The 24,094-nt window shown below is 46.6% G+C and overlaps 1 protein-coding gene across 9 annotated transcripts in view; it reads right to left on the bottom strand.

Moving 5' to 3' along the window:
- Positions 1–24,094, bottom strand: part of NTRK2 (neurotrophic receptor tyrosine kinase 2) — a 397,538-nt gene that overhangs the window by 303,972 nt on the left and 69,472 nt on the right. For all 9 annotated transcript variants that reach the window (XM_070065715.1, XM_070065713.1, XM_051833735.2 and 6 more), the window contains 3 exons: positions 17,557–17,693; positions 16,921–17,053; positions 13,460–13,765 (listed from right to left, as the gene is read on the bottom strand). In XM_070065715.1, the coding sequence (XP_069921816.1) occupies positions 13,460–13,765; positions 16,921–17,053; positions 17,557–17,693 (576 nt within the window). The remainder of the gene's footprint in view (positions 1–13,459; positions 13,766–16,920; positions 17,054–17,556; positions 17,694–24,094) is intronic.

The raw sequence follows: 24,094 nt of genomic DNA, 5'->3' as shown, positions 1-24,094 counted from the left end.
ATTTATTAACTTGACTTAAAATTTTAAGTATTTGGCTAAAAGTAAGCAGAACCAAACTTCGTCAAAGGCACTCAACATCCCAGATGGGCTGGAATAGAGGGGGTCCTGGAGACTCTGGGTTTTGAGTTTTAAAACTGGGGACAGCAAGGCTGGTGCTGTGATATAGCAGGTTACGCCACCATCTGCAGAGCCAGTATTCCATATGGGCGCTGGTTGGAGTCCCTACTGATCCACTTCCATTCCAGCTCCCTGCTAATGCCCCTGGGAAAGCAGTGGAAGATGGCCCAAGTCCTTGAGTCCCTACCACCCTTCTGGGAGACACGGAAGAAGCTCCTGGCTCCTGGCTTTGGCCTGGCTATTGTGGCCATCTGGAGAGTGAATCAGTGAATGGAAGATTCTCTCTCTCTCTCTCTCTCTCTCTCTCTCAATCCCTCCCTCCCTCCCTCTCTCTCTGTAATTCTGCCTTTCATATAAATAAATAAAATATTTAAAAAAAAACCCTCATGTGCAACATAGACCTGCCATCACCACATGTGACTACATACACTGTTTCACAGGACGCAAAGGCAGGATTCAGAGCCTGATTTATCTCAGCCACATCTTTAAACGGCCTCGTGAATATGAATGACATGGAGGTTTAAGCTGCCTCAGCACAGACAAGGAACACCCAAACACACTTCCCACACAGAGGCCCCGGCAAGATCCAAGAATACGAAATCAACCCAGTAGAGCAAATTGCTGGGTGTAGAAAAATGGGGTCGGGAAGGGATCAAAACCAAATAGGTCAGACGAACATCTAGAAAACAGGAACTTGGCAGGCTGACAATCCCTACCAAAGCGTGCCTTTCGTCCGAAGTTCACCAGCAGACTCAGGAAGCCACATCAAAAGTTTCCGAAAAGCACGATTTTTTCCTAACTTCATTCCCCCAGCTGCACGAGAAGCACTGTAACTTTCCTTCCATTGTCAGGGAGAACTAAATTTAGGGTAAGATTATGAAACTCACAGAAAGACAATGTGGGAGGAACAATAATGGGATTTTTTTTTTCCTCCCAAGCAGACTGCACCACGTCTGGCAGCAGTGTCCCTGCCTCTCCGTGTGCACAGGTTCAGAAGCCTGCAAATGGAAGAGGTGCTGATTTAGTCTACACCGAACAGGAGTCCCTTCCTGCAGCTGATCCAGCCCACGAGAACAGTGTTTTGTTTCTAGCCAACTTCCTAGCCAAGCAAAATCTCGCGTGATGGGTGCACTCCAATGATGCAGCAATTATTAGCATCATTTTAAATGCAGACACAGAAAAAGAAATGACCACCTCCTGTTTAGATCAAATTTTGAAAATATCCTGCCATGTTCAAGTCTAATTTTGCACTGGTTCCTTTTACCTAGTTTAAAGGCATTCATTATATACCATTACATATTATTATATGCTAAACTTCGGCACCTCTGTTTGAGATATTCAGTGCTAAATAGGAAATGAAGACAAGCACCTGCTACGAGGCTGTGAGGGACAAAGTCCAACCAAAATGAAGAGAAATGAGTGCCATCCACCTTCAGTCACACCCATGCAGTGGGGACTTGAAAAGGGACCTTACCCTGCTAGTGCTCATCAAGAAATGCATGTTAGCTGTCAGCAGTAAGAGCTGACATCAAACCTCTAAGGCTTCAGATTGGGAATCTCTGTGGGACAACGTATGGAAATCTGAGACCCCCCACTCCACCCACCCACATGCAAACAGCAGCTACAACCCCACCCCCAACCATGGGCAGACAGAGGCCAAATATTTTTTTTTTCTTCAAAGTCAGAGTTACAAAGAGAGAGGAGAAGCAGAGAGAAAGACAGTCCCCAAAATAATATTTTAAAAGCTATCTATCTATACCAAAAATAGAACTAATTAAAATTTCAGTCTAGGGGGCCGGCGCTGAGGCTCACTTGGCTAATCCTCCACCTGCGGCACTGGTACCTGGGGTTCTAGTCCCGGTTGGGGTGCCGGATTCTGTCCCAGTTGCTCCTCTTCCATTCCAGCTCTCTGCTGTGGCCCGGGAGAGCAGTGGAGGATGGCCCACTTGGGCCCTGCACCCGCATAGGAGACCAGGAGGAAATACCTGGCTCCTGGCTTCAGATCGGCGCTGTGCACCAGCCGTAGTGGCCATTTGGGGGCTGAACCAACGGAAGGAAGACCTTTCTCTCTGTCTCTCTCTCTCTCTCACTGTCTAACTATGCCGTCAAAAAAAATTAGTCTAAGGGCCAACACTGTGGTGCAGTGGGTTAACGAAGCACCAGCATCCCATATGGGTGCCGGTTTGAGGTCTGGCTGCTCCACTTCCGATCCAGCTCTCTGCTATGGCCTGGGAAAGAAGTGGAAGATGGCCCACATCCTTGAGCCCCTGAACCCATGTGGGGAGACCCAGAAGAAGCTCCTGGCTCCTGGCTTTGAATGAGCTGAGCTCTAGCTGTTGCAGCCATTTGGGGAGTGAACCAGTGGATGGAAGATCTCTGTCTCTATGTAACTCTGCCTATCAAATAAATAAGTCCTTAAAAACAAGAAAGATAAAAATTCTCATCCTCTTAACTCCATTTATGTTAAATAACCTAAAGAGAGGGTTTTTTTATTTCCAACTTCTAACCTGAGTTAGAGCTCATGGGTAAATTTTGTGATCCTATGTAAATTATCTTGAGTAGAGCCTTGATTTTTTTAACTGAACAACTCTCTAGTCAAAGGAAAACCACATTTATAACCTAGGAAAATAAATTTAGGGAAGGGAGGTAGCCGGCCAGTAGGGTGCATCTTCTATTTTGCCACCGAGATTAATATAATGGTGGCTGCCAGGAAGACACCTCTGTCTCCTCCCTTTAAGCTTTTTGTCTCCCTCCATCACCTTAAAAATAAACAGAAAGAAGACATTTCTCGCAATCCCATTTGTAGACTCTATTTAGTGTGTGATCTTGACAAACACCGCCAAGAATTCCATGCGATAAAGTCAAGAGCGAGACATCCGTACTCTTCCGTTAAAGTGTGTGCTGGCTTCCAGCTCACGGGAGTCAACTTTCTGGTCGGCAAGACTTTCTCCCTTTCCCCTTCCTAATGGGGGGCTGAACTCAGGGCCCCAGACGTAGCCTGGGGGTTCAGAGTGTCTGCTTAACGTTTCTAGCTGAACTGCTGATCTGCAAGGCAGTCCTGCGAGTCGCTTCACTTTTTCTGGAATAGAAGGCGTCTTCCACGGGACTGGAGTGGATAACAGCATCGGCTCCTGCGCCACCAGGGGAGCTCTGGGAAGCATAATTAGTTAGCATTCGTCCTCCTGAGATGTCAAGAGTTATTTAAGTATAAAGCTTAATTATCGTGATTATCACATGTCTGCGGACAAATGACACTGCTCAGTTATTTAAGGCAGATAGAATTTTCTTTCCTTTCACTCCCCTGATGAACAGCCTACAGAAATAGGGGACAAGGGGAGGCCCTTACATTCTCCTCCATTTGGAAAAATCTCTTCTCCCTGCATTCCTTGGCCCAAGCGCACCAAAGCTAAAATCTGCCCATGGTGGGAGGTGGGGAGGTGGGGAGGTGGGGAGAGGGCAAGTCTATGCATGACGTCATAGATCTTTTGATAAAAGGCACGGAAGAAGCAGCTGTGGGAAAAACTCCTCCAATATTTATAGTTGGTTCCTGACGCGCGTTTCGCACTGGAGGCAGCCGCTCCTGAATTAGGAAGCATAAGTCACTAACTCCCACTGCCTGTGTGAATGAGCATTTTTGAGCTGTGACATTCTTCCTGAATGAGTGGGCCAGACAGGCACTGCGTAAAGAACGGTAGGCTTGGAAACAAGGGGATTGTGTCATCTGGCGCTCGGGTGAGGTTTGTTCCAGGCCTCAAGCATTAATTCACTCGGTGGTCACGGTTTTGATAAGCAAATCTACTCCTAAAGGCGTTCACACGCACACAAACACGTGACCTTCAGAGTCCTTGGCAACTGTGCTATCCGATCGGACCACACTGACAGAGGCTCCACCCTCCCTCCTCGTGCCAAATCCTAAGCCATCTCCCTGCCACTATTTTCTGCTTCAAATGTCACCTAAAAAGCCGCCCTGCCTCCTTCTAGTCTCCCCTTCCTCTCCACACAGACTCCTGTTCTTGTAGAGCAAGACTGAATGCCAATGAAAGCCACAGGTAGATCAATTTCATCTGAGACAAGTCTTGCTTTCTGGCCTGTGAGCTAAATAGGATACATCAGAATCCTCAGCTAACCCCACACTCGGCACGTGTGTGCTGCCACCACCATTTCTGCTTATTCATTCTGCCACGCCTCCCTAAGCTGCATGTGGAGTTCATCCTACTTTTTGGCCAAGCCCACTTGGAGGGCATCTTGGTACACAACATATTCTGCATTTTTATCATTATTACAACTTGATATTCTCTTTTTTTATTTATTTGTGTTTTTTTTTAATAGGCAGAGTGGACAGTGAGAGAGAGAGAGAAAGAGAGAAAGGTCTTCATTTGCCATTGGTTCACCCCACAAATGGCCGCTGCGGCAGGCGCATCGCGCTGATCCGAAGCCAGGAGCCAGGTGCTTTTCCTGGTCTCCCATGGGGTGCAGGGCCCAAGCACTTGGGCCATCCTCCACTGCACTCCCGGGCCACAGCAGAGAGCTGGCCTGGAAAAGGGGCAACTGGGATAGAATCTGGCGCCCCGACCGGGACTACAACCTGGTGTGGTGTGCTGGTGCCGCAAGGCGGAGGATTAGCCTATTGAGCCGTGGCGCCGGCCACAACTTGATATTCTCAGAGAGAGCCAATGTGGTGATCTATTTATTTACTTATTTATCTATTTATTTGTTTGAGAGAGACCTCCCATCTACAGATTCACAACCCAAATGCCTACAATGACCAGGACTGGGCTAGGCCAAAGCTGGGAGCCAGGAGTTTAATTAGGTGCCCCCGGTCAGATAGCAGAAACCCAAGTGCTAGCACCATCACCACATCCCCCCAGGGTGCATATTAGCAGGAAGCTAGAATTAGGAGCAGAGCTGGGACTTGAACCCAGGCACTCTGATGTAGGGATGTAGGTACCCTAAATGGCGACTGAAGTGTTGGGCCAAAGACCCTCCCAGTGAGGTAATCTTGGTGGAGGCCCACCCAGCTGCTTTAGTGGTGGCCCCAGGTTCTGCAGGACAGCTGTGAACCATCCTCACTCTCTGCTCAAAGTCTCTTCCACCACCCAGCAGTAGCATCCTCTGAACCTGTTAGCAAGCCAGAATCTTAGGCCCTGGTCCAGATCCACTCAGTCGGACTCTGCATTTTACTAGGTTCCCCAGGAGATTTGTATACAAGTAACAGTTTGAGAAGCCCAACTCAGAACTTACAGAGGAGTCTTGGCAGAGTGGAATGAAGCAACAGCTGGACCCCTAAGCATGCAGGATGGGGTGCCTCTGGCTGCACTTGCAAAGACCCCTGGGAGGTAGGGGCAGGAGACTGGTTTCGTTCCCAGCCACACACCTCTGGATCCCATTCCAAATGAGGAGAGGGAAAGGGAAAGAGCTTCCATGAACCCTCCCTTCCTAGGAACCAAACTTGGCCTTGGTTTACTCCAAGTCTACAAAGCTCGCGTAGTCAAATGACAGAATCCTGAGGTCCCACCTCCAAGCAAGCCGAGACAGAGCACAAGACAAGGGAAGGTGAGCAGGACTTTGCTACAAGTTCAGTGCCAGCCAGACCAGGACTGGGCTCACCTCTAACATAACACGTGGTGCCAGCCCGCACCAGACCAGGACTGGGCTCACCTCTAACACAACACGTGGTGCCAGGTGTGCCAGACCAGGACTGGGCTCACCTCTAACATAACACGTGGTGCCAGGTGCACCAGGGATGCTCCACTTCACAACAACCTTCCAAGAAGGTGCTAGAACCCTCGCGAGAAATTTGCTCAAAGCCACACAGGTCATGGAAGATGGAACTCAGATCTGAGACTGAATCAGATCTGAGTCCAAAACCCACATCGTATCCATGATGCCAACGCTCGCCTTTGTGGACAGCATGGGCGAAGTACACGTAAGATCCCAAGTTCAAATATTGGATCTGAATAAGTCAATAGCAACTCAAGTTTATCTCACTGACAATAAAATCTTAGGAGCAAGCGTCTGACCTACAGGTTAACACACCACTTGGGATGCCCACACCCTTCACTGCCTGGGTTCAAGTCCTGGTTCCACTCCTGAGTCCAGCTTCCTGCTAATGCACACCCTGGGAGGACTTGGGCCCTTGCCTCCCTAGTGGGAAACCTGGATTGAGTTCTTGACTTATGGCCTTAGCCTGGTCCAGCACTGGTTGTTGTGGGCATTTAGATAGTGAACCAGCAGATATGCAATCTTGGTCTTGTTTTCCTGGCTGGCTGACCATCGTCTGTCTGTCTGCCTTCCAGATAAATTCAATAAGTAAAAAGGAAGCAAAGTATCAGAGGCTTTACCTAACCTACTTAAGAGTCTGTGTCCAGTGTCTTCTACCCAGTTGCCCACAATTTCCACATATCTTTACCTGTGGCCTGCTTAGGGAAAAGAGTAGGGAAACCCACAGGAATTAGAAGCTGGTCTTGGGGCCCAAGCTGTGGCATAGTGGGTAGAGCCACCACTTGCAGGGCCGGCATCCCATATGGGCACTGGTTCGAGTCCCAGCTGCTCCTCTTCCCATCCAGCTCTCTGCTGTGGCCTGGGAAAGCAGTCAAATATGGACCAAGTCCTTGGGCCCCTGCACCCACGTGGGAGACCCGGAAGATGCTCCTGGCTCCTGGCTTCGGATCTTCACAGTTCCAGCTATTGCAGTCAATTGGGGAGTGAACCAGTGGATGGAAGACCTCTCTCACTCTCTGTCTCTCCTCTCTGTGTAACTCTTTCAAATAAACAAAAACAAAGTGGTCTCTTAGAGACAAGGTGGAGGGCGCCCTCACAAGGAACAGCGGCTGTGCTTCACCTTTTGCCACTGGATGAGTGGTGTTTTTCTTTTTTCTTTTCTTTTTTTTTTTTTTTTTTTTGCTGGGAGGAGGAACTGTGTCTCATCACCCAGTCCTGCCCTTCACCCTGTTACCTTTTTTCCAAGTAGGGTTCACATTGTCTTGAGCTTTGCTAACTTGCTACAAAACCAGCTCAGCACCCCCCACCACCACCACCATACCTCCAGGGAGCTGACCTGTTGCTCAAGATTCTAGCATAAAGGATGTTAAAGGAGACTCCTCCTGCCCCAGTAATCAACACCAAAACGAATGCAAGCCACTGAAATGCAGAATCCACAAAGTAACTGGGTAAGAACTGGACCCACATCCTTTGAAATAGCTGATTCGCCTTGAGACTTTAACAGGGCCCCTGGAGGAAAGACTACGGAGAGATTTATGAAGCAGTTTCTTCAAGGAAGTGCTGTCAGGACCCCCATGTCCCTGCAGGTGGAGGGCTCAAAGGACAAGACTTCACTCCTGCCATGGAAGGTGAAGACAAAGACTGGCCACAGATGCAGGTGACATTTGGTGTGACCTGGACACTCAAAGGACAGGGCAATGTGGGAGCTTCCCGTGGACCAGATGGAGACAGCACGGGAGAAAGTCTATGGGGGGAATCTTAGGTCCAGCCAACAGGGGCACCTGGAGGAGGCGCTTCCACCAGCTGGACGGAGTGGAGATGCATTTGCATGCATCATGGGGGATGTTTCCAGAAAAGGAAGTCCAAGTATGGGCTCCAGATAGTTCCAGGTCTCAAGAGCACAAAGCCACTGGCAAGAAAATTTCCCAGACGGCGCCGCCACTCACTAGGCTAATCCTCCGCCTGCGGCGCCAGCACCCGGGTTCTAGTCCCGGTCGGGGCGCCGGATTATGTCCCGGTTGCCCCTCTTCCAGGCCAGCTCTCTGCTGTGGCCTGGGAAGACAGTGGAGGATGGCCCAAGTGCTTGGGCCCTGCACCCCATGGGAGACCAGGAGGAGGCACCTGGCTCCTGGCTTCGGATCGGCGTAACACGCCTGCTGTAGCGGCCATTTGTGGGGTGAACCAACGGAAGGAAGACCTTTCTCTCTCTCTCTCTCTCACTGTTTAATTATGCCTGTCAAAAAAAAAAAAAAAAAAAAAAAAGAAAGAAAGAAAGAAAATTTCCCTGCCACGCTGCACACCTAACCCCTTCCACCTGGGCATCAGGGGGCCTGAAACTGCAGCAAACTCCAAGCCCTGGGCCCATACTGTGACTCTGAACTTGGAGAAGGCAAGAGAAGAGCTTGACGGGGAGATCAAGCCCAGAGTTTTGACTTCTACCTGATGGGGCATGGTATTTCTCCATGGAGATTCCTTCTGCTGTGGTGCTGGCACCCCATTTGAGTGCCAGTTCGAGGCCGGATCGCTCCACTTCTGATCCACTCCCTATTAATTCACCTGGGAAGGAGGATGGCTCAAGTGCTTGGTCTGCTACCACCCATGTAGGAGACCTGGCTGGAGTTCCTGGTTCCTGGTTGTGGTAGCCATTTGGGGAGTGAACCAGTGGATGGAAGATCTCTCTTCCTCCCTCTTTCTCTGTCTCTCTGTTTCTCTTTGTGAGTGTTGTTCTGCCTTTCAAATAAATAAATAATTCTTTAGAAAAATAAAATGAGCCTGAAATGACCAAAGGACTCTGTTATTCAATCAGAAACAGGAAAACCTTACAAAGCTCAGAATTCTCCTTCGGAGTGGAGATGCTCACTCTCTGTTTCTCAATGAATCACTCGGGATCTTGGAAATCATTTTTCAAAAATGCCTGAGCCTAAGCTGAGAGTCACTGAATCAGAATTGCTAAGTGGACAGGCTTTGGGAATGTGTATGAAAAAATGAAATGAAATGAAAAAACTTCAGGGGTTCTGATGTAAAAAAAAGGGGCAGGAAGCTACTGTTCAGGGAGCCAGGGTGCACTCACCTGAATGAACCCATTGTATAGGGACAATGGAAGCAATACTAAAATAACTGGTGTGATTGTCACAGGGCTGCTCTTTGGTGTGCTACAAAGATAAGCACTACAGATCCCCAGATTTCAATGTGAAGCTTAAAGTCACACTCTGTGCTTTAAACACAACTCCAAACTCACAGGAGCTGAGTTCAGCTCTTCAATGAGGGAGCCAAAATGACCAATTTGGCATCCAGAGTCTGGAAAAGTCCATTCTACCTTTCTCAGTGACCAGGAGGGTTCCCAGTGATTAAGAGATGGGAGCGCGCTGCGTCCTGTTGGCACCCAAAGGTCTGCCCTCCTCCTCAGCCCCTCTGGATGGGCCCGGGATGGGGTGTGCATGGCCCCACACCCCCGAGAGAGAATATCCAGGCATACTGGTTTGCTGGCTCTCTTGAACACCTATCTCATAACCTCACAACCCTCACACCCTCTTGGCCGGGGCCAAGGCAGGCTCTAGGTTTATCTGCCCTATGCTTCATCCTTTTAGGGCACAGAGTACTTGCCACCCTGTGCAGTCCCTCCATACCACATGGTAGGGTCATTACTTCAACCATTCCATTTCTTCCATGCCCACCAATTTTTTTTTGTTTATTCATTTTTATTTATGTTTCCTTTTCTTTCTAAAATTTAAAATTGTTTTCTTTCTAATTGACACACAGTGATTGTTCATATTTATGGGGTACAGTGTGACATTCAACACTGTAGACAACATGGAATTATCAGGTCAGGACAGTGGGCATTTCCACCTCCTCATCAATTTCTTTGTGTTTAGAGCCTCTGAACTCTGCTTCTCTGTCCTTAAAGATGTGTTCCTGGGTCCAGCATTGTGGCACAGTGGAGAAGTTGCCGTCTTCAATACCAGTATCCCACACGAGCACTGGTTCAAATCCTGGGTGCTCTACGTCTGATGCTGCTCCCTGCTAATATGCCTGAGAAAAGAAGCATAAGATGGCCCAAGGCCTTGGTCTCCTGACACCCATGTGGGAGACCTGGATGGAGTTCTGGGCTCCTGGCTTTGGCCTGGACCAACGCCAATTACTGTGGCCATTTGGGGAGTGACCCAGCAGATGGAAGAATGTTCTCTCTCCCCACCTCTCTCTTCCTCTCTGTAACTTTGCCTTTCAAAGAAATCTTAAAGAAAAAAAAAGTTCCTAAGCAAAGTAAGATCACAGAAATCATGGTTCTAAACTAAATGAGGAAGCCCTACTCTAAGACCCTAGAGATTCATATCAATTCTTCCAGCTCTGTGTGGAAATGAACGTGGCTCCACAGCGAGCCCAGGCTGCCTGCTTCCCAGGAAACTTGCAGTGTTCAAAAGAGAGGAAGACAGAGAGGAGGGAATATCTCAAGGAAAATCCTTAGGGGAAAATGTAGCTGGAATGTCTTCCCAGAAAGATGGTGAGAGGCTCCACCATGGCTTCACCATGGACTAGATTAGGACAGCAGCAGAAATACCGGAGGAGTACCAAGGCAGACTTGACCGATGCCCTTAACCTGCAATGCACCTTCAGGTCAGCAGGAAATATATTTGTGTGCGTGATTTGTTTGTTTTTCTTCCATTTTAATGGGAGTACGATGGAAAAGAAGCAATTCTAAGAAAGACCACTGTCAGTAGCACTGACCATGAATCTCATAAATCCCACAAAGATTCCATCCCACAAGCTGAGTGAGGTCACTCTCTAATTGGTCACATTGGTTTATGGCCCTCCAGGGCCATTTATATCCACTTTCACTCTGGGCCAAATCTCCTTCACTCCCACTTTTATTTATGACTCCTTGAGAGCTGCTCCTTGACTAAAGACTTCAAGAAAAAAAAAAAAAACAGATTTTTCCATTTCAAAGATCTAATGATAATGAATAAATGAACAAGAAGAGGAAAAGACAGGAGTGAAAAGAACATCTTTACGGAAGTTAGCTTTATTTTAAATTTTTATAAATAAATGTTTCTTTTAAAAAGAGTTCAAAGACTCCGGGATATTCTATGCCAGAAAACAATTCTCTGCCATCACCAGCTACACAAAAGCTAAGAGACAAATGCTAGGTAAAAAATGAGGTTGAATGGATAGGAGTTCTTCTACTAAGTGTTAGCACCGTATAGAAATGTTCAAAAGAAAACACATCAAAAACCCTATCCTAAATAGAAGCTCCTGGCTTTACCTTGGCCATGCAATGCATATATCAAAGGACACACAGCCCTGAAAGATTTCAGTCTCTACATCTTCACCTTGAATTACGTTTCACCCCCAGCGATTTTAAAAAAGGCCATTGTTGGTGAAGTTCAAATAAAGTCTGAAGTTTAATTAATACAAGGGCACTTCAAAAGTTCATGAAAAACATACACTCTGAAAAACTGTTTTGCACTCCAGTAATCTTTTCAACATATTTGTTTGAGAGGCAGACAGAGAGACAAACAGAGACGGCTCCTATCTGTTGGTTTGTTCCCAAGATGTCCCTGATGGCCAAGGCAGGTCTCGCAATAAGTGGCAGGGACCCGACCACGGGAGCCGTCACTGCTTCTTCCCAGAGCGTGCATTATTAGGAAGCTGAAGTCAGAGCGGGGGCCGCGTATCAATACAGGACACAACATCTCAGCCCCATCTGAACCGCCAGGCCAAGAGACCCAGCCGAAATTTTTCTTTCAGTTCTATTTTCTCATGAACTCTCTGACGTCTCCTTGTCGTAATGTACTAAAGTCAGTTTCTTAATTGTCACAAATGCACCCAGGAACATACGCTGTCAACAACAGGCAACGCTATGCAGGCAAGTATCCAGGAACTCGATTAGCCTTGCAACTTTCCTGTGGACCTAAAATCATTCACGGGCCACGTTGTGGCCTGGCAGGTAAAGCTGCCGCCTCCAGTGCGGGCATCCCATATGGGCACCGGTTCGAGTCCCGGCTGCTCCTCTTCTGATCCAGCTCTCTGTTATGGCCTGGGAAAGCAGTGGAAGATGGCCCAAGTGCTTGGGCCCCTGCACCCATGTGGGAGACCCGGAAGAAGCTCCAGGCTCCTGGCTTCGGATCGGCACAGCTTCGGCTGCTGTGGCCAATTGGGGAGTGAACCAGTGGATGGAAGACTTCTCCCTCTCTCTGCCTCTCCTCCTCTCTCTGTGTAACTCTGACTTTCAAATAAACCAATAAATATTTTAAAAAACAAATAAATAAATTGATTCACAGAGAAAATGTGCACATAAGTTCAAAGAAAGAGCAGTTGTCTCCAATCAGAGTCTCTGGATTCCGCTGCGACACTGTTCTTGTCTCCAATCAGAGTCTCTGGGTTCTGCTGCGACACTGTTCTACCCTCCAGCACAGGAAGAGACGCACTAATCCAGAGATTTACTAACAGAGCCACAGAAGCTCAACTCTCAACTAAGAGGAAGATTTCATGGGCATGACAACAAGCACCAGGGATGTCTGGGCACTGCGTCCAAACACCGCTCCTTTGTATGCACTCCAGAAGGGCTGTTTGTAAGTCAAACTTACATAATTCAAATCACGTAAGGAGGCGTACTCATTGTCAAAGATGTTTGGGGTAGATGGCAGTGTCATAGGAACATACGTCACAGGAGCGGTTGCATCTGCCTTTGCCATTTGGCAAAGACGGCTCTGCACACAGCACTCACGTCCATGGTCCCACACTGAGCCACGCAGGTACGGGCCGCCCAGGCATCCTCTGCATCACAGAGCCCCAGGTTCTAGTCTCCCTTCCTCTGCCACCTCACCTTTTACAATGTCCCACTGACGCTGGAACTCACACTGAAGCTCACCTGCTGGCCCCAGAGTGGACCCCTGATGCTAACACGCTATTGGTCAGATAGGGACTATCGCCACATTGAAGAAAACAAATCAGAAGCTAATAAAAGGATGACTCATCTGAGTAGCCCAGAGACGCAAAGGAGTCTGGGATACGAGCTTCTCACTCATGGATGAGAATGCAGACTCCTGCATTCCAAATAGGCAAGGGGCTGGAAGACAGATCTGAAACATTGCAGGAGCCAACTAACCACAGTCCATCTGCTTGGGGTTTTGTATGGGTTTTGCCATTGTAGATTCAAAGTCGCATTAAACACTTGAGATAAAAACTAAGACGACTATTCATAGCCCCTTTCCCATGCACTAGCCAGGCACACTAGTAACACTGTGTATATTGTATTATTGCTCAAAATTGTTCATTCCCCATGCTTTTCTTGGGAGTAATACAAACCCTAGCCCCGACATGGGTTTGGCCCCAGAACTTCCTTAGGCCGACAGCGTTCAGACTGAAGAGAGAATGCCCAGTCCTAACCCTAGGCCTTAAGAAGCCTTGTCTACTGCCATTGTCACCCTGCATCCTGAACTTTCCGTAAAAAGCACTTACTACTTCTCACCCTGCACCCCAGAAGAAACACACACAGGACAACCCCCCCCCCCAAGTTGCCCTATAGACTCACGAGCAAGACTAAGTAATAGCATTGTAAGTGACCAGTCTGGACAGTGTGATATGGCTTGTCCTCTCCCCACATAGGAAAGCACGCGGTACTCACCATCATCAATGCCGGGCCAGCCCATGAAGTGAGCAGAAATCTGTCTCTCGTCCTTCCCATACTCGTTCTTGGCTATCAGAGTGTAGTCTCCGTTGTTCATGTGGGTGGGGTTATCCAGCTGGAGGCAGCCGTGGTACTCCGTGTGATTGGTTACATGTATCTTAGTGCAGATGTACTTGGACTCATTCAAGATGGCCCCGTTATAGAACCACTGCAGTGTTGGTTTGGGGTTGCCTTTCACAGTGAACGGAATGCACCAGTGGTGGTCTGACGTGGGCGATTCGAGAAATGTGATCGTCGGTGCAACTAAATCGACAAAAGAGAGAGTTGACAGCATCAGAAGCTCAGCATTCTCTCCGTCTCCAGACTTCTGTGTCACTGACAGAGGATTTCACTCAACCATTGTTGAGTGGAAGAAAATGCGTGACCTGGGGCCAGAGCCATGGCGCAGTAGGTTAATCCTCCGCCTGCAGTGCCGACATCCCATATGGGCGCCGGTTCTAGTCCTAGCTGCTCCTCTTCCAGTCCAGCTCTCTGCTATGGCCTGGGAAAGCAGTGAAAGGTGGCCCAAATCCTTGGGCTCCTGCACCCACGTAGGAGACCAGGAAGAGGCTCCTGGCTCCTGGCTTCAGATTGGCACAGTTCCAGCCATTGCAGCCATTTGGGGAGTGACCCAACAGACAGAAGACCTCTCTTTCTGTCTCTCCCTCTCACTGTCTGTAACTCTACCTCTCTAGTAAATAAATAAAATCTTTTAAAAACAAACAAACAAAAACCGCATAACCAGCAACTTTGAAATCTGTTGGTATTTTGTATCATCAGGGTTGACTGGTTGATTTAGTTTCCTACAGAGTTTAAGACCTCCTTCTCTGATCTACTCAAGACCCATGAGACACAGCTATGTTTCAAATCTCTTCAGTCTAAGTGAGAACCAACCCAAACAGCCCAGAGATTTCTGACAGTGGAAAGGGTTCGTGTGAGGTTTACGTTGGTTTCTATACATACACCTTGTCACTATTGTATATATTTGATATATATCCATAAATAAGGAGAGCCACTATTTTTATAGGGCTTCTTTTCCAAATAATACAAATAACCAAAAAAACTGACTTTAGAAGTTTTAGCTAAAGCCCTGATCCCACATATCTAAAACAGATCAAACTGATCAGGGCGACGAATGCTTTTGCTGATGCAGAATGAGTATTAGAAAGTATGATAAACTGATACTTCTTACATTTGTTAATATCAAATATTCCTTACAAGCATCCTATTCTAGCATGATCCATTTTTGCTAGGGTTCTACATGTCACTGTTTAGATCCTTTAAATGTCTGAGATTCAACTTAAGCATACACAGACTAGAGAGTCCTTCAACTTTGTAGAAAGTGCTTTATGACTTGAGAAAACAAACAAAACAAAGAGTATCTTTTTAGCAGAATATTTATCCTGAATGGATGTGTTGAAAAGAGCTCATCATTTTTTTTTTTTTAATTTTAATGTGATCTGACTTTGATCATCATAAACCCCAAGGACTGGAAAAGACCTCTGGGATCTAACCAGCATCGTTTTCCAGATGAAGAAAGCAAAGTCCAGGAAGGTGAAGAGGACCGACCAGGGTTACAGGGAGGCAGCTCTGGAACAGGAGGCCAGGCCTCCCTGTGCCTGATAAAGGTAGCCCTTCCATTCACTGCTTCCTGAGGGCGCTTGCTCACTTCATGCTAAGGGCGGAACACACTCTGAGTTGGCCCTTGCAATGGGTGTCCCAGTTGTTAACCTTCTTAGTCCCTCATTATTTCTATGTATCTACACTTTGACAGTTAAAGTCCATTCTCCAGATCATGGTGCTCCCATGGATGATAACCCAAACTGAGGAAACACTCGCGTCCGGTCACACAGTGCAGCATGAGCAAGCAGAACATCCAACAGTGCCCTGCCCGTGCTCAGATCTGACTCAAGACAAAGCAGAACACACACATCAACCTCCTTCACATCCCCATTCTGGGGAGTCCCAGCTGCCTAGGAAAGTCCTCACACCGGAGCTTGCAGAGTTACTCAACTCGGCCGATGCAAACTGTCCCCCATCTTAAGAAATACAGTACTGTAAAATTTAAATTTGCTGGCCGGTGCCATGGCTCGCTAAGCTAATCCTCCGCCTGTGGCGACCGCACACTGGGTTCTAGTCCCGGTCGGGGCACCGGATTCTGTCCTGGTTGCTCCTCTTCCAGGCCAGCTCTCTGCTGTGGCCCGGGAGGGCAGTGGAGGATGGCCCAAGTGCTTGGGCCCTGCACCCGCATGGAAGACCAGGAGGAAGCACCTGGCTCCTGGCTTCAGATCGGCATAGTGTGCCGACTGCAATGTGCTGGCCGTAGTGGCCACTTGTGGGGTGAACCAACGGAAAAAGGAAGACCTTTCTCTCTGTCTCTCTGTCTCTCTCTCTCACTACCTCTGCCTGTCCAAAAAATAAAAAAAAATTTAAATTTGCTAAGTTTAATTGTTCTCTTTGTCATGGATTTCTCAAAGGCTTCTTACAATAATCTTTGGGGTGTAAAACAGCATGTATGTAAAAGTTGCATGTATGTGGAGATGACGTACTTGCAGGCCTGTCTCTACACATGTGCAGTGTTTTCTCATCCACGTGCTAACCCGACAGCATAGCACCTCATTACTTCACAACTGCTCAGAACTGGCAGTGACGTGACAGACCTCTGTGATCTCTGTGATATTCACTGAGTGTGTGTTCACACTGAACATCGCAGTCTGGAACTTTAAGATGTATGCCGTGGGGCGGGCATCTGGCCTGGCAGTGGAGATGCCAGTTGAGATGTACATCCCATATCAGAGTGTCTGGGCTCAGTGCTCAGCTCTGCACCCAGCTCCATCCATCTGCTAACATGCACCCTGGGAATTGCCACCCACAAGGGAGACCAGGATTGAGTTCCTGGTCTGAGCTTTGAGTAGCTTGAGTTTTGAGTAATTGAAGTAGGTATCCCCTCTCTTCTCCTTCTCTCAGACACCAAACGAATGAGGTTGATTGAATTAGTAGTACAATTAATACACTTGTAAAGAACCACCGATGCTTTAGGTATCACAACTTTACAGTTTCATTGGCTTTTATAGAGGAAAAGGACTTAAGAAACTAGTTTATCAGAATCTAAGCTGCAACATTAGCAAGAGGAAATAATGACCTCCTAATACACGTTCTATTAGAAAAAGACCAGGGAAGACACACAAAGACAAAGGTGCACAGAGAAGTTCAAACGTGATTGGGTATGAGCACGAGACAGAACCAAAAGAGAACAGAGGAAGAGGCTGAAACCACTGGCAACCTTTCCTAATTAAGTATGCACAGCACACTGCAGAGACTTTGCAGATAAGTTGAAGCAGCATCCTAGTGCCCCAGTGACAAATGTGGATGCCCACAATCACTCGAGATTAAACACACATGCCCGTCTGCTCACGTACAGTGCACAGTGAGGTTGACAGAATCTTGATCTTCTCCCACAAGATTCTCTGCCACACAGGAGATCTGCTTTCCACTGTCATCTGATGAGATGTTAGTGATCCTTAAAAAGCCCTGGGTGTGGCTCGTTTCGTTCTACAATGGAATGAACAGACAAAAACATTCATTAGGATTCACACCCAACAACAAGATATGGAGGGTCTTTTTCCCCCATCTATCTATCTATAAGTAGAGATAAAGATAGATATAATCAGAAAAGCTTCTTGCTTGAATCAAACTCAGGCCAGAGGCAGTCATTGTCATTGTTATTGATATTGTCTTGATCTAGGTACAAAGTGCATACTGTGTGAAGCTCACTTAATCCTTGAATTCCCATCTACCTCTCTCAAAGGGAAAATGCCACAAGCAGAGTCATTCACCTTGCTCACTCACACAAAGAGGTCATCGGGGATAGAAAGAGTCCCCAGTTTATAACTACAATGCAAGCCAGCATGAATCTTTGCTGGTTAAGAATAAATAAACTTATAAATTTCCATGTAAACTATTAAATGAGCATCATGAGGCTTAATTCAATCTTGAGTTCTGAAACACCTATTGTCTTCTCTACTCACACAGAGAGAGCCAAGCCCAAGTCTTACCATGTGCTTGGAAACCAGATTACCGACATCCCAGTACAGATTAGGAACCGGGTCACCTGCCACGTTACAGGACAACGTGATGGATTTTCCTTCCTCCACAGTGAGGTTAGGGGCAGCCAAACTGGCCGATGGCAATCCTGTGGAACAAGAAGAGTCAACAGTCATATACAAATGGTTAAATGCGGTATCAAAATAATAGCAATAGGGGCCGATGCTGTGGCACAGTGGATTAATCCTCTGCCTGAGGCGCCAGCATCCCCTGTGGGCACCGGTTCATGTCCCAGCTGTTCCACTTCCAATTCAGCTCTCTGCTATGGCCTGGGAAAGCAGCAGAAGATGGCCCAAGTCCTTGGGCCCCTGCACCCACGTGGGAGACTTGGAAGAAGCTCCTGGCTCCCAGCTTCAGATCAGCACAGCTCTGGCCATTGCAGCCAGCTGGGGAATGAACTAGCGGATGGAAGACCTTTCTGCCTCTCCCTCTCACTGTCTATAATTCTACCTCTCAAATAAATAAATAAAATCTTAAAACAAAATAACAGCAATAAACTGAAAATTATTTATGCCTTAAAATCAATCACCATTTACTTTCTGCAACAGATCCATGTTGATCTGGACACATGTCAAGTTGATCAGCTTATCAGTGCGATGTGGACAAAAAGATGTATGGTAATAAGAATTGAAAAGAAATTATGTGGATTTCTTGAAACTGTTATTGCAGAGTGGCAATAGCTTTTGAATATCAAAATAAACTAGTTTTTTGAGCCGCGTTTTCCTTCTCTTTCTGCTCGAGTTGCCCCTCCAGCTTTTTGCACACAAACAGCCACTGTACCTTGGGCCAGCATCTCATCTTGCTTGTTAAGCCTGCCTCCTCCTCTCCAATGTTCTTTGGTCAGAAAGGATAGACACATCTACATTTTTAAAAAGATTTATTTCTTTATACGAAAGTCAGACTTACAGAAAGAGAGGAAGAGACTGAGAAAGGGAGATCTTCCATCTGCTGGTTCACTCCCCAGATGGCTGTAACAGCTAAGGCTGGACCAGGCCAAAGCCAGGAGTCTGGAGTTTCGTCCAGGTCTCCCACATGGATAGCAGGGGCCCAAGCTCTTGGGCTATCCTCTGCTGCTTTTCCCAGGCCATTAGCAGGGAGCTGGACTTGGAGCAGCTGGGACGTGAACTGGTGCCCATTTGGCGTGCTGGCATCTCAGGAGATGACTTTACCTGCTATGCCACACACTGGCCCTAAGATACATCTTCATTCTTAAGGGATAAACCCACTTTTTATCTTAAGTAACTCATAAATCGAACCATAAACACAACTCATAAAATCTAACCTAGAATTTGAAAGAGTCTGAATATAAAGAAAAAGAAGTGCTGAAGTGTTTTTCAAAGACATAAATTTCAAACTATCACAATATTGAAATGTCACAAAACTATATAAATCAGAGTTAAATATTGTGAGTAAAATTGGTCATCTTATTTGCAGTATGATGACAAACACTGTATGAATCTCTATTCTAATGAAAACTTCCTTTGTGGAAAAACTGCAAATGTGTTTATCAGATGATATTTTGAACCTTATAAACATGTCCTTTATATTTTAACAGTACATCATTTCTTTAAAGGTTTATTTATTTATTTGAAAGTCAGAGTTACACAGAGAGAGGAGAGGCAGAGAGAGAGAGAGGTCTTCCATCTAATGGTTCACTCCCCAATTGGCTGCCAAGGCCGGAGCTGTGCTGATCCGAAGCCAAGAGCCAGGAGCTTCCTCTGGGTCTCCCACGCAGGTGCGGGGACCCAAGGACTTGGGCCATCTTCTACTGTTTTCCCAGTCCACAGCAGAGAGCTGGATTAGAAGTGGAGCAGCTGGGACTCGAACCTGTGCCCATATGGGATGCCGGCACTGCAGGCAGCAGCTTTACCCGCTACACCACAACGCTGGCCCCAACAGTACATCCTTTTTATACTCTTACATTTCAAAGGCTAACAGTTGTTTTAAGTTGATGCTGCTATTCCTCCATTCACCTGCTACACCTTTGGGTGTGTACACGGTTCTATATTCCAGAGGACCCTAGTGTGTTGTACATGAAAGCAGGTGCCAGAGGGAGTAACGATAGATCAGGTCCTGTCAGTCACATCAGCCCCTCCCCTGGTTTGAGAAACTTTGCTTGGGACTGTGTTCACCCCAGCATCTGTGTCCTACAACACTCCCATACATCATTAGCTCAGAAGTCACCTGGAGGGCAGAACGGGCAATTCATCTTCAACAGCAAGCAGCCTGCCCTGCTAGCAACATCTGACCCACCAGATTCACATTTCTGTGCACGAAGCATCAATATGGAGTAATGTACACCTTTCTCCAAGTGTCAAAGAAACCCCTAAGACACTGAGCTACAAGGGCAAGGAAGTGTGTGAGAATGACTACAGGAGAGCAGAGTGTACAGGAATGAGCTCGAGCCCCTCAAACTGTGCTTTCTTCACAATGTCAGTGACCATCGGGTTTATAATTTACTAAGGCACATGTTAAGGCAATATATAAGAAATGGACTGAGAGAGAAACCTTCTTGAAATCAGAAGTATAATCAGTGACTCCTCAAAAATATATTTTGTTTTGTAAAAATCAAATATGTTAGAACTGGCGCTGTGGTGCAGTAGGTTAATCCTCCAACTGCAGTGCCGGCATCCCATATGGGCGCTGGTTCGAGTCCCAGCTGCTCCTCTTCCGATCCAGCTCTCTGCTACAGCCTGGGAAAGCAGTAGAGGATGGCCCAAGTCCTTGGGCCCCTGTACCCAGGTGGGAGACCGAGAGGAAGCTCCTGGCTTCTGGCTTTGGATAAACTCAGCTCTGATCACTGTGGCCCTTTGGGGAGTGAACCAGTGGATCTAAGACCTTTTCTCCATCCTCCCTCTCACTGTCTGTAATTCTACCTCTCAAATAAATACATAGAATCTTTTAAAAAAATCAAATGTATTGTCACACAGTTTGAAGACTATAAAATTCACCAGAGAGTCTAGATTTCTTTTCTAGTCTAAAATCCATTGGAGAATCTAAAGTTCTAGAAAACATATAATGGAATTCCAAGATGGCAGAAGGGAATGGCATAGTGCACTAGGCTAGGGATAAATAGTAAAAAAAAAAAAAAAAAAAAAAAAAAAAAGTAAGGAAGTGTACTCTCAGGGGAGGATTGGAGAGAAAATAGTACTGGAAGTCCTATAAGAGAAAGAGGAGCCCTGTAGACCTGTGTGTCAGCAGCTGTGAGCCGGAGCTGGTGGCAGCTTGGAGACGGAGATGAGACCAGGCTACAGCAACCGTGGTGATGAAACCAAAGGGAGAGCCCTGAGCAGTTACCCGCAGCCCAGTGCAAGTAAAAGAGGCAGGTTTGTCTCATTCCATCTTCACCACCATGGCACCTGCTGCCCCGCTGAGAGAGGGTGGGCGCCATTTTGGGCTTGCACACATACACAGGAACTGGATGAGAGAGGACATCATGTTCTAGGCAGTACTGGTAGCAGTGGCAGGGAAAGGGCAACGTCCATGTACGCATGTGAGCCAGAGAAGAATCCGCGGTCTCAGTGACTCTGAGCCTGATGGGGAGAACTGACAGGTGGCTGGGCACCCAGGTGGGACTCTAAGGCACCCCTGCCTCCCACACACCACAGGCCGCCTAGGCACAGCTGGCTCAGGGAACATCTGCCTCTCAGTGGACTGGACAGGCTGGCAGAGAAAAGAAGAATCTCTACACTCAGCGACTGCGGAAGTTTGTGTGCTAGACTGTGGGGATTAGGTGGCTACATGAGAGGGTGCAGGGTACAGCTGGGCTCTGGGCAATCTCCAGTTGTGGCTCCACATGCTCGGAGCTCATTGGTTGCCTGGGGCAGGTCACTGCAGCAGATTCTCGCTCAGAGTGAGGACTGCACGTAGCATTTGTGCAGCTCATACAGCGGTGAGGATGAGTGTTGATCCCCTGGGGGCCAACACCTGGGCATTGCTCAGCTTGCAGCACAGGAGGTGAGGGTGTGCCCACACCAACAGAGGTGACCATTGCCCCCTTCTATTAACAAGAGATCTACCGTGCCCAACTTGGCAGTAATCCCGAATACTCGCCCTACCATAGAGTACTAGCAGAGTTCCCTAGCCACATCCAGCACACACCTCTTGGTATTCACTGAGAGTGCATTCTACCAAGCCACAGAGGGATAGTTCAAGGATAAAAGTTATCAGAGGGAAAAACCATAAAGAAACTCCACAAATGCCTAAAAATAAATGCAGAAATTCCAGGAACAAGAATAAGGAAGCCATCATGACCACCCCCGAGGAGGAACACAGCAGCATTTCAATATTAGAAATAAGAAGATGAAGAAACTGATGAAATGCTGGAAATGCAATTCAAAGGATTAATCACACGATTACTCAAAAGCAATCAGAAGCAAATCTACAAACTAAAGAAAGCCTTACATGGCATAAATGAAAAATCTTCCCATGAAACTGAGACTTCAAAGAGAAATCAAAATAAAATACCAGAAAGAAGAATCCAACAGATTAAATAAAAAATGTTGTGGAAAGCCGTAACAACAGACATGGTGAGGCAGAAGAAAGAATATCCTAGCTAAAAGACAAATCTTTGGAAAATCTTTGGAAATCTTTCAGTAAGACAAAAAAAAAAAAAAAGAAGAAGAAGAAATAATTAGAAAATTTAAAACCCGTGTGTTGGAGAATTATGGGATACTATCAACTAACCCAATATATGGATCTTAGGACCTAAAGGTCTGGAAAGAGAGAATGGGCTAGAAGGCCTATTTAGTGAAATAATTACAGAAAAATCCCCCAATTTGGAGAAAGAAAGGGACATCCAAGTACAGGAAGCACACAGAACTCCTAGTAGATATGACCAGAAAAGATCTTCACCATGACACATTGCAGTCAAACTTTCCACAGCAAAACATAAAGAAAAGATTCTAAAATGTGCATGAGAGAAATGCTAGATTACTTTCAGAGGATCTCCAACTAGACTCACAGCTCACTTCTCATCAGAAACCCTACAGGCTAGAAGAGAATGGCAAAATAGCCCAAGTCCTAAGAGAAAAAAAAAATCAATCCAGAACAGTGGACCCTTAAAAGCACTCATTTATGATGAAGGGGAAATAAAAACCTTCCACAACAAACAGAAATTGACAGAATTTGTCACCACTCATCCAGCCTTACAAAAGATGTTTGAGGATGTGATACACAGAGAAACAAAGACATATAGACATCATTATGAAAGAATGTGAAAGCAGAAAATCTCCCAGTAAAAGTACAGAAGAAATCCAATGTAAACAATAGGAATATTTATGGAAAAATGGCAGGGCCAAGTTGTAACTTATCAATCATCACTGTGAATATAAATGGCCTCAACTCTCCAATTAAAAGACAGACTGGCCAATAGGATTAAAAAATAAAACCCGAGCCGGCGCCGTGGCTCAATAGGCTAATCCTCCACCTTGCGGCGCCGGCACACCGGGTTCTAGTCCCGGTTGGGGCGCCGGATTCTGTCCCGGTTGCCCCTCTTCCAGGCCAGCTCTCTGCTATGGCCAGGGAGTGCAATGGAGGATGGCCCAGGTGCTTGGGCCCTGCACCCCATGGGAGACCAGGAAAAGCACCTGGCTCCTGGCTCCTGCCAGGATCAGCGCGGTGCGCCGGCTGCAGCGGCGGCCATTGGAGGGTGAACCAACGGCAAAAGGAAGACCTTTCTCTCTCTGTCTCTCTCTCTCACTGTCCACTCTGCCTGTCAAAAAAATAAAAAAAAAATAAAAATAAAAAAAAAAAAAATAAAACCCATCAATTTGCTGCCTATAAGAAACACATCTCCTCAACAAAGATACATGCAGACTGAAAGTGAAAGGATGGAAAAATATGTTCCATGCTAACAGAAAGCTAAAAAGGCAGGTGTAGCCATTCTCATATCAGACAAAATAGATTAGAACACAAAAACTGTTGAAAAGAGCTGAAGAAAGGCATTATATAGTGATTAAGGTATCAGTTCAACAGGAAGATGTGACTATAATAAATGTACATGCACCCAATTGCAGGGCACCTGGCTGTTTAAGAGAAATGTCAGTGGATCTAAAGGGAGACACAGACTCCAATACAAGAGTAACAGGAGACTTCTACACCCCACTTCCATCAATGAGCAGCTCAACCAGACAGAAAATCAACAAAGAAACAACAGACCTAATCGACACTACGGATGAAACGGACCTAACAGATATCTACAGAACTTTTCACTCCACAGTTGCAGAATACACGTTCTTCTCACCTGTGCATGGAACCTTCTTTAGGATTGACCACATGCTAGGCCATAAAGCAAGTCTCAGCAAATTAAAAAAAAATCAAAATTATATTCATGCATCTTCTCTGACCACAACGGAATGAAGCTGGAAATCAACAACTTAAGAATCTCTAAATCATTTGCAAACACATGGAGACTAAAACCATGCTCCTGAATGAACTGTGGGTCATAGAAGAAATCAAAATATCAATCAAAAAAATTTCTGTAAATGA

This window comes from Oryctolagus cuniculus, chromosome 1, assembly GCF_964237555.1.
Source record: "Oryctolagus cuniculus chromosome 1, mOryCun1.1, whole genome shotgun sequence".
NCBI lineage: Eukaryota > Metazoa > Chordata > Mammalia > Lagomorpha > Leporidae > Oryctolagus > Oryctolagus cuniculus.
Note: the sequence above shows the minus strand (reverse complement) of the source record. Positions and strands in the feature narration are given on the sequence as shown.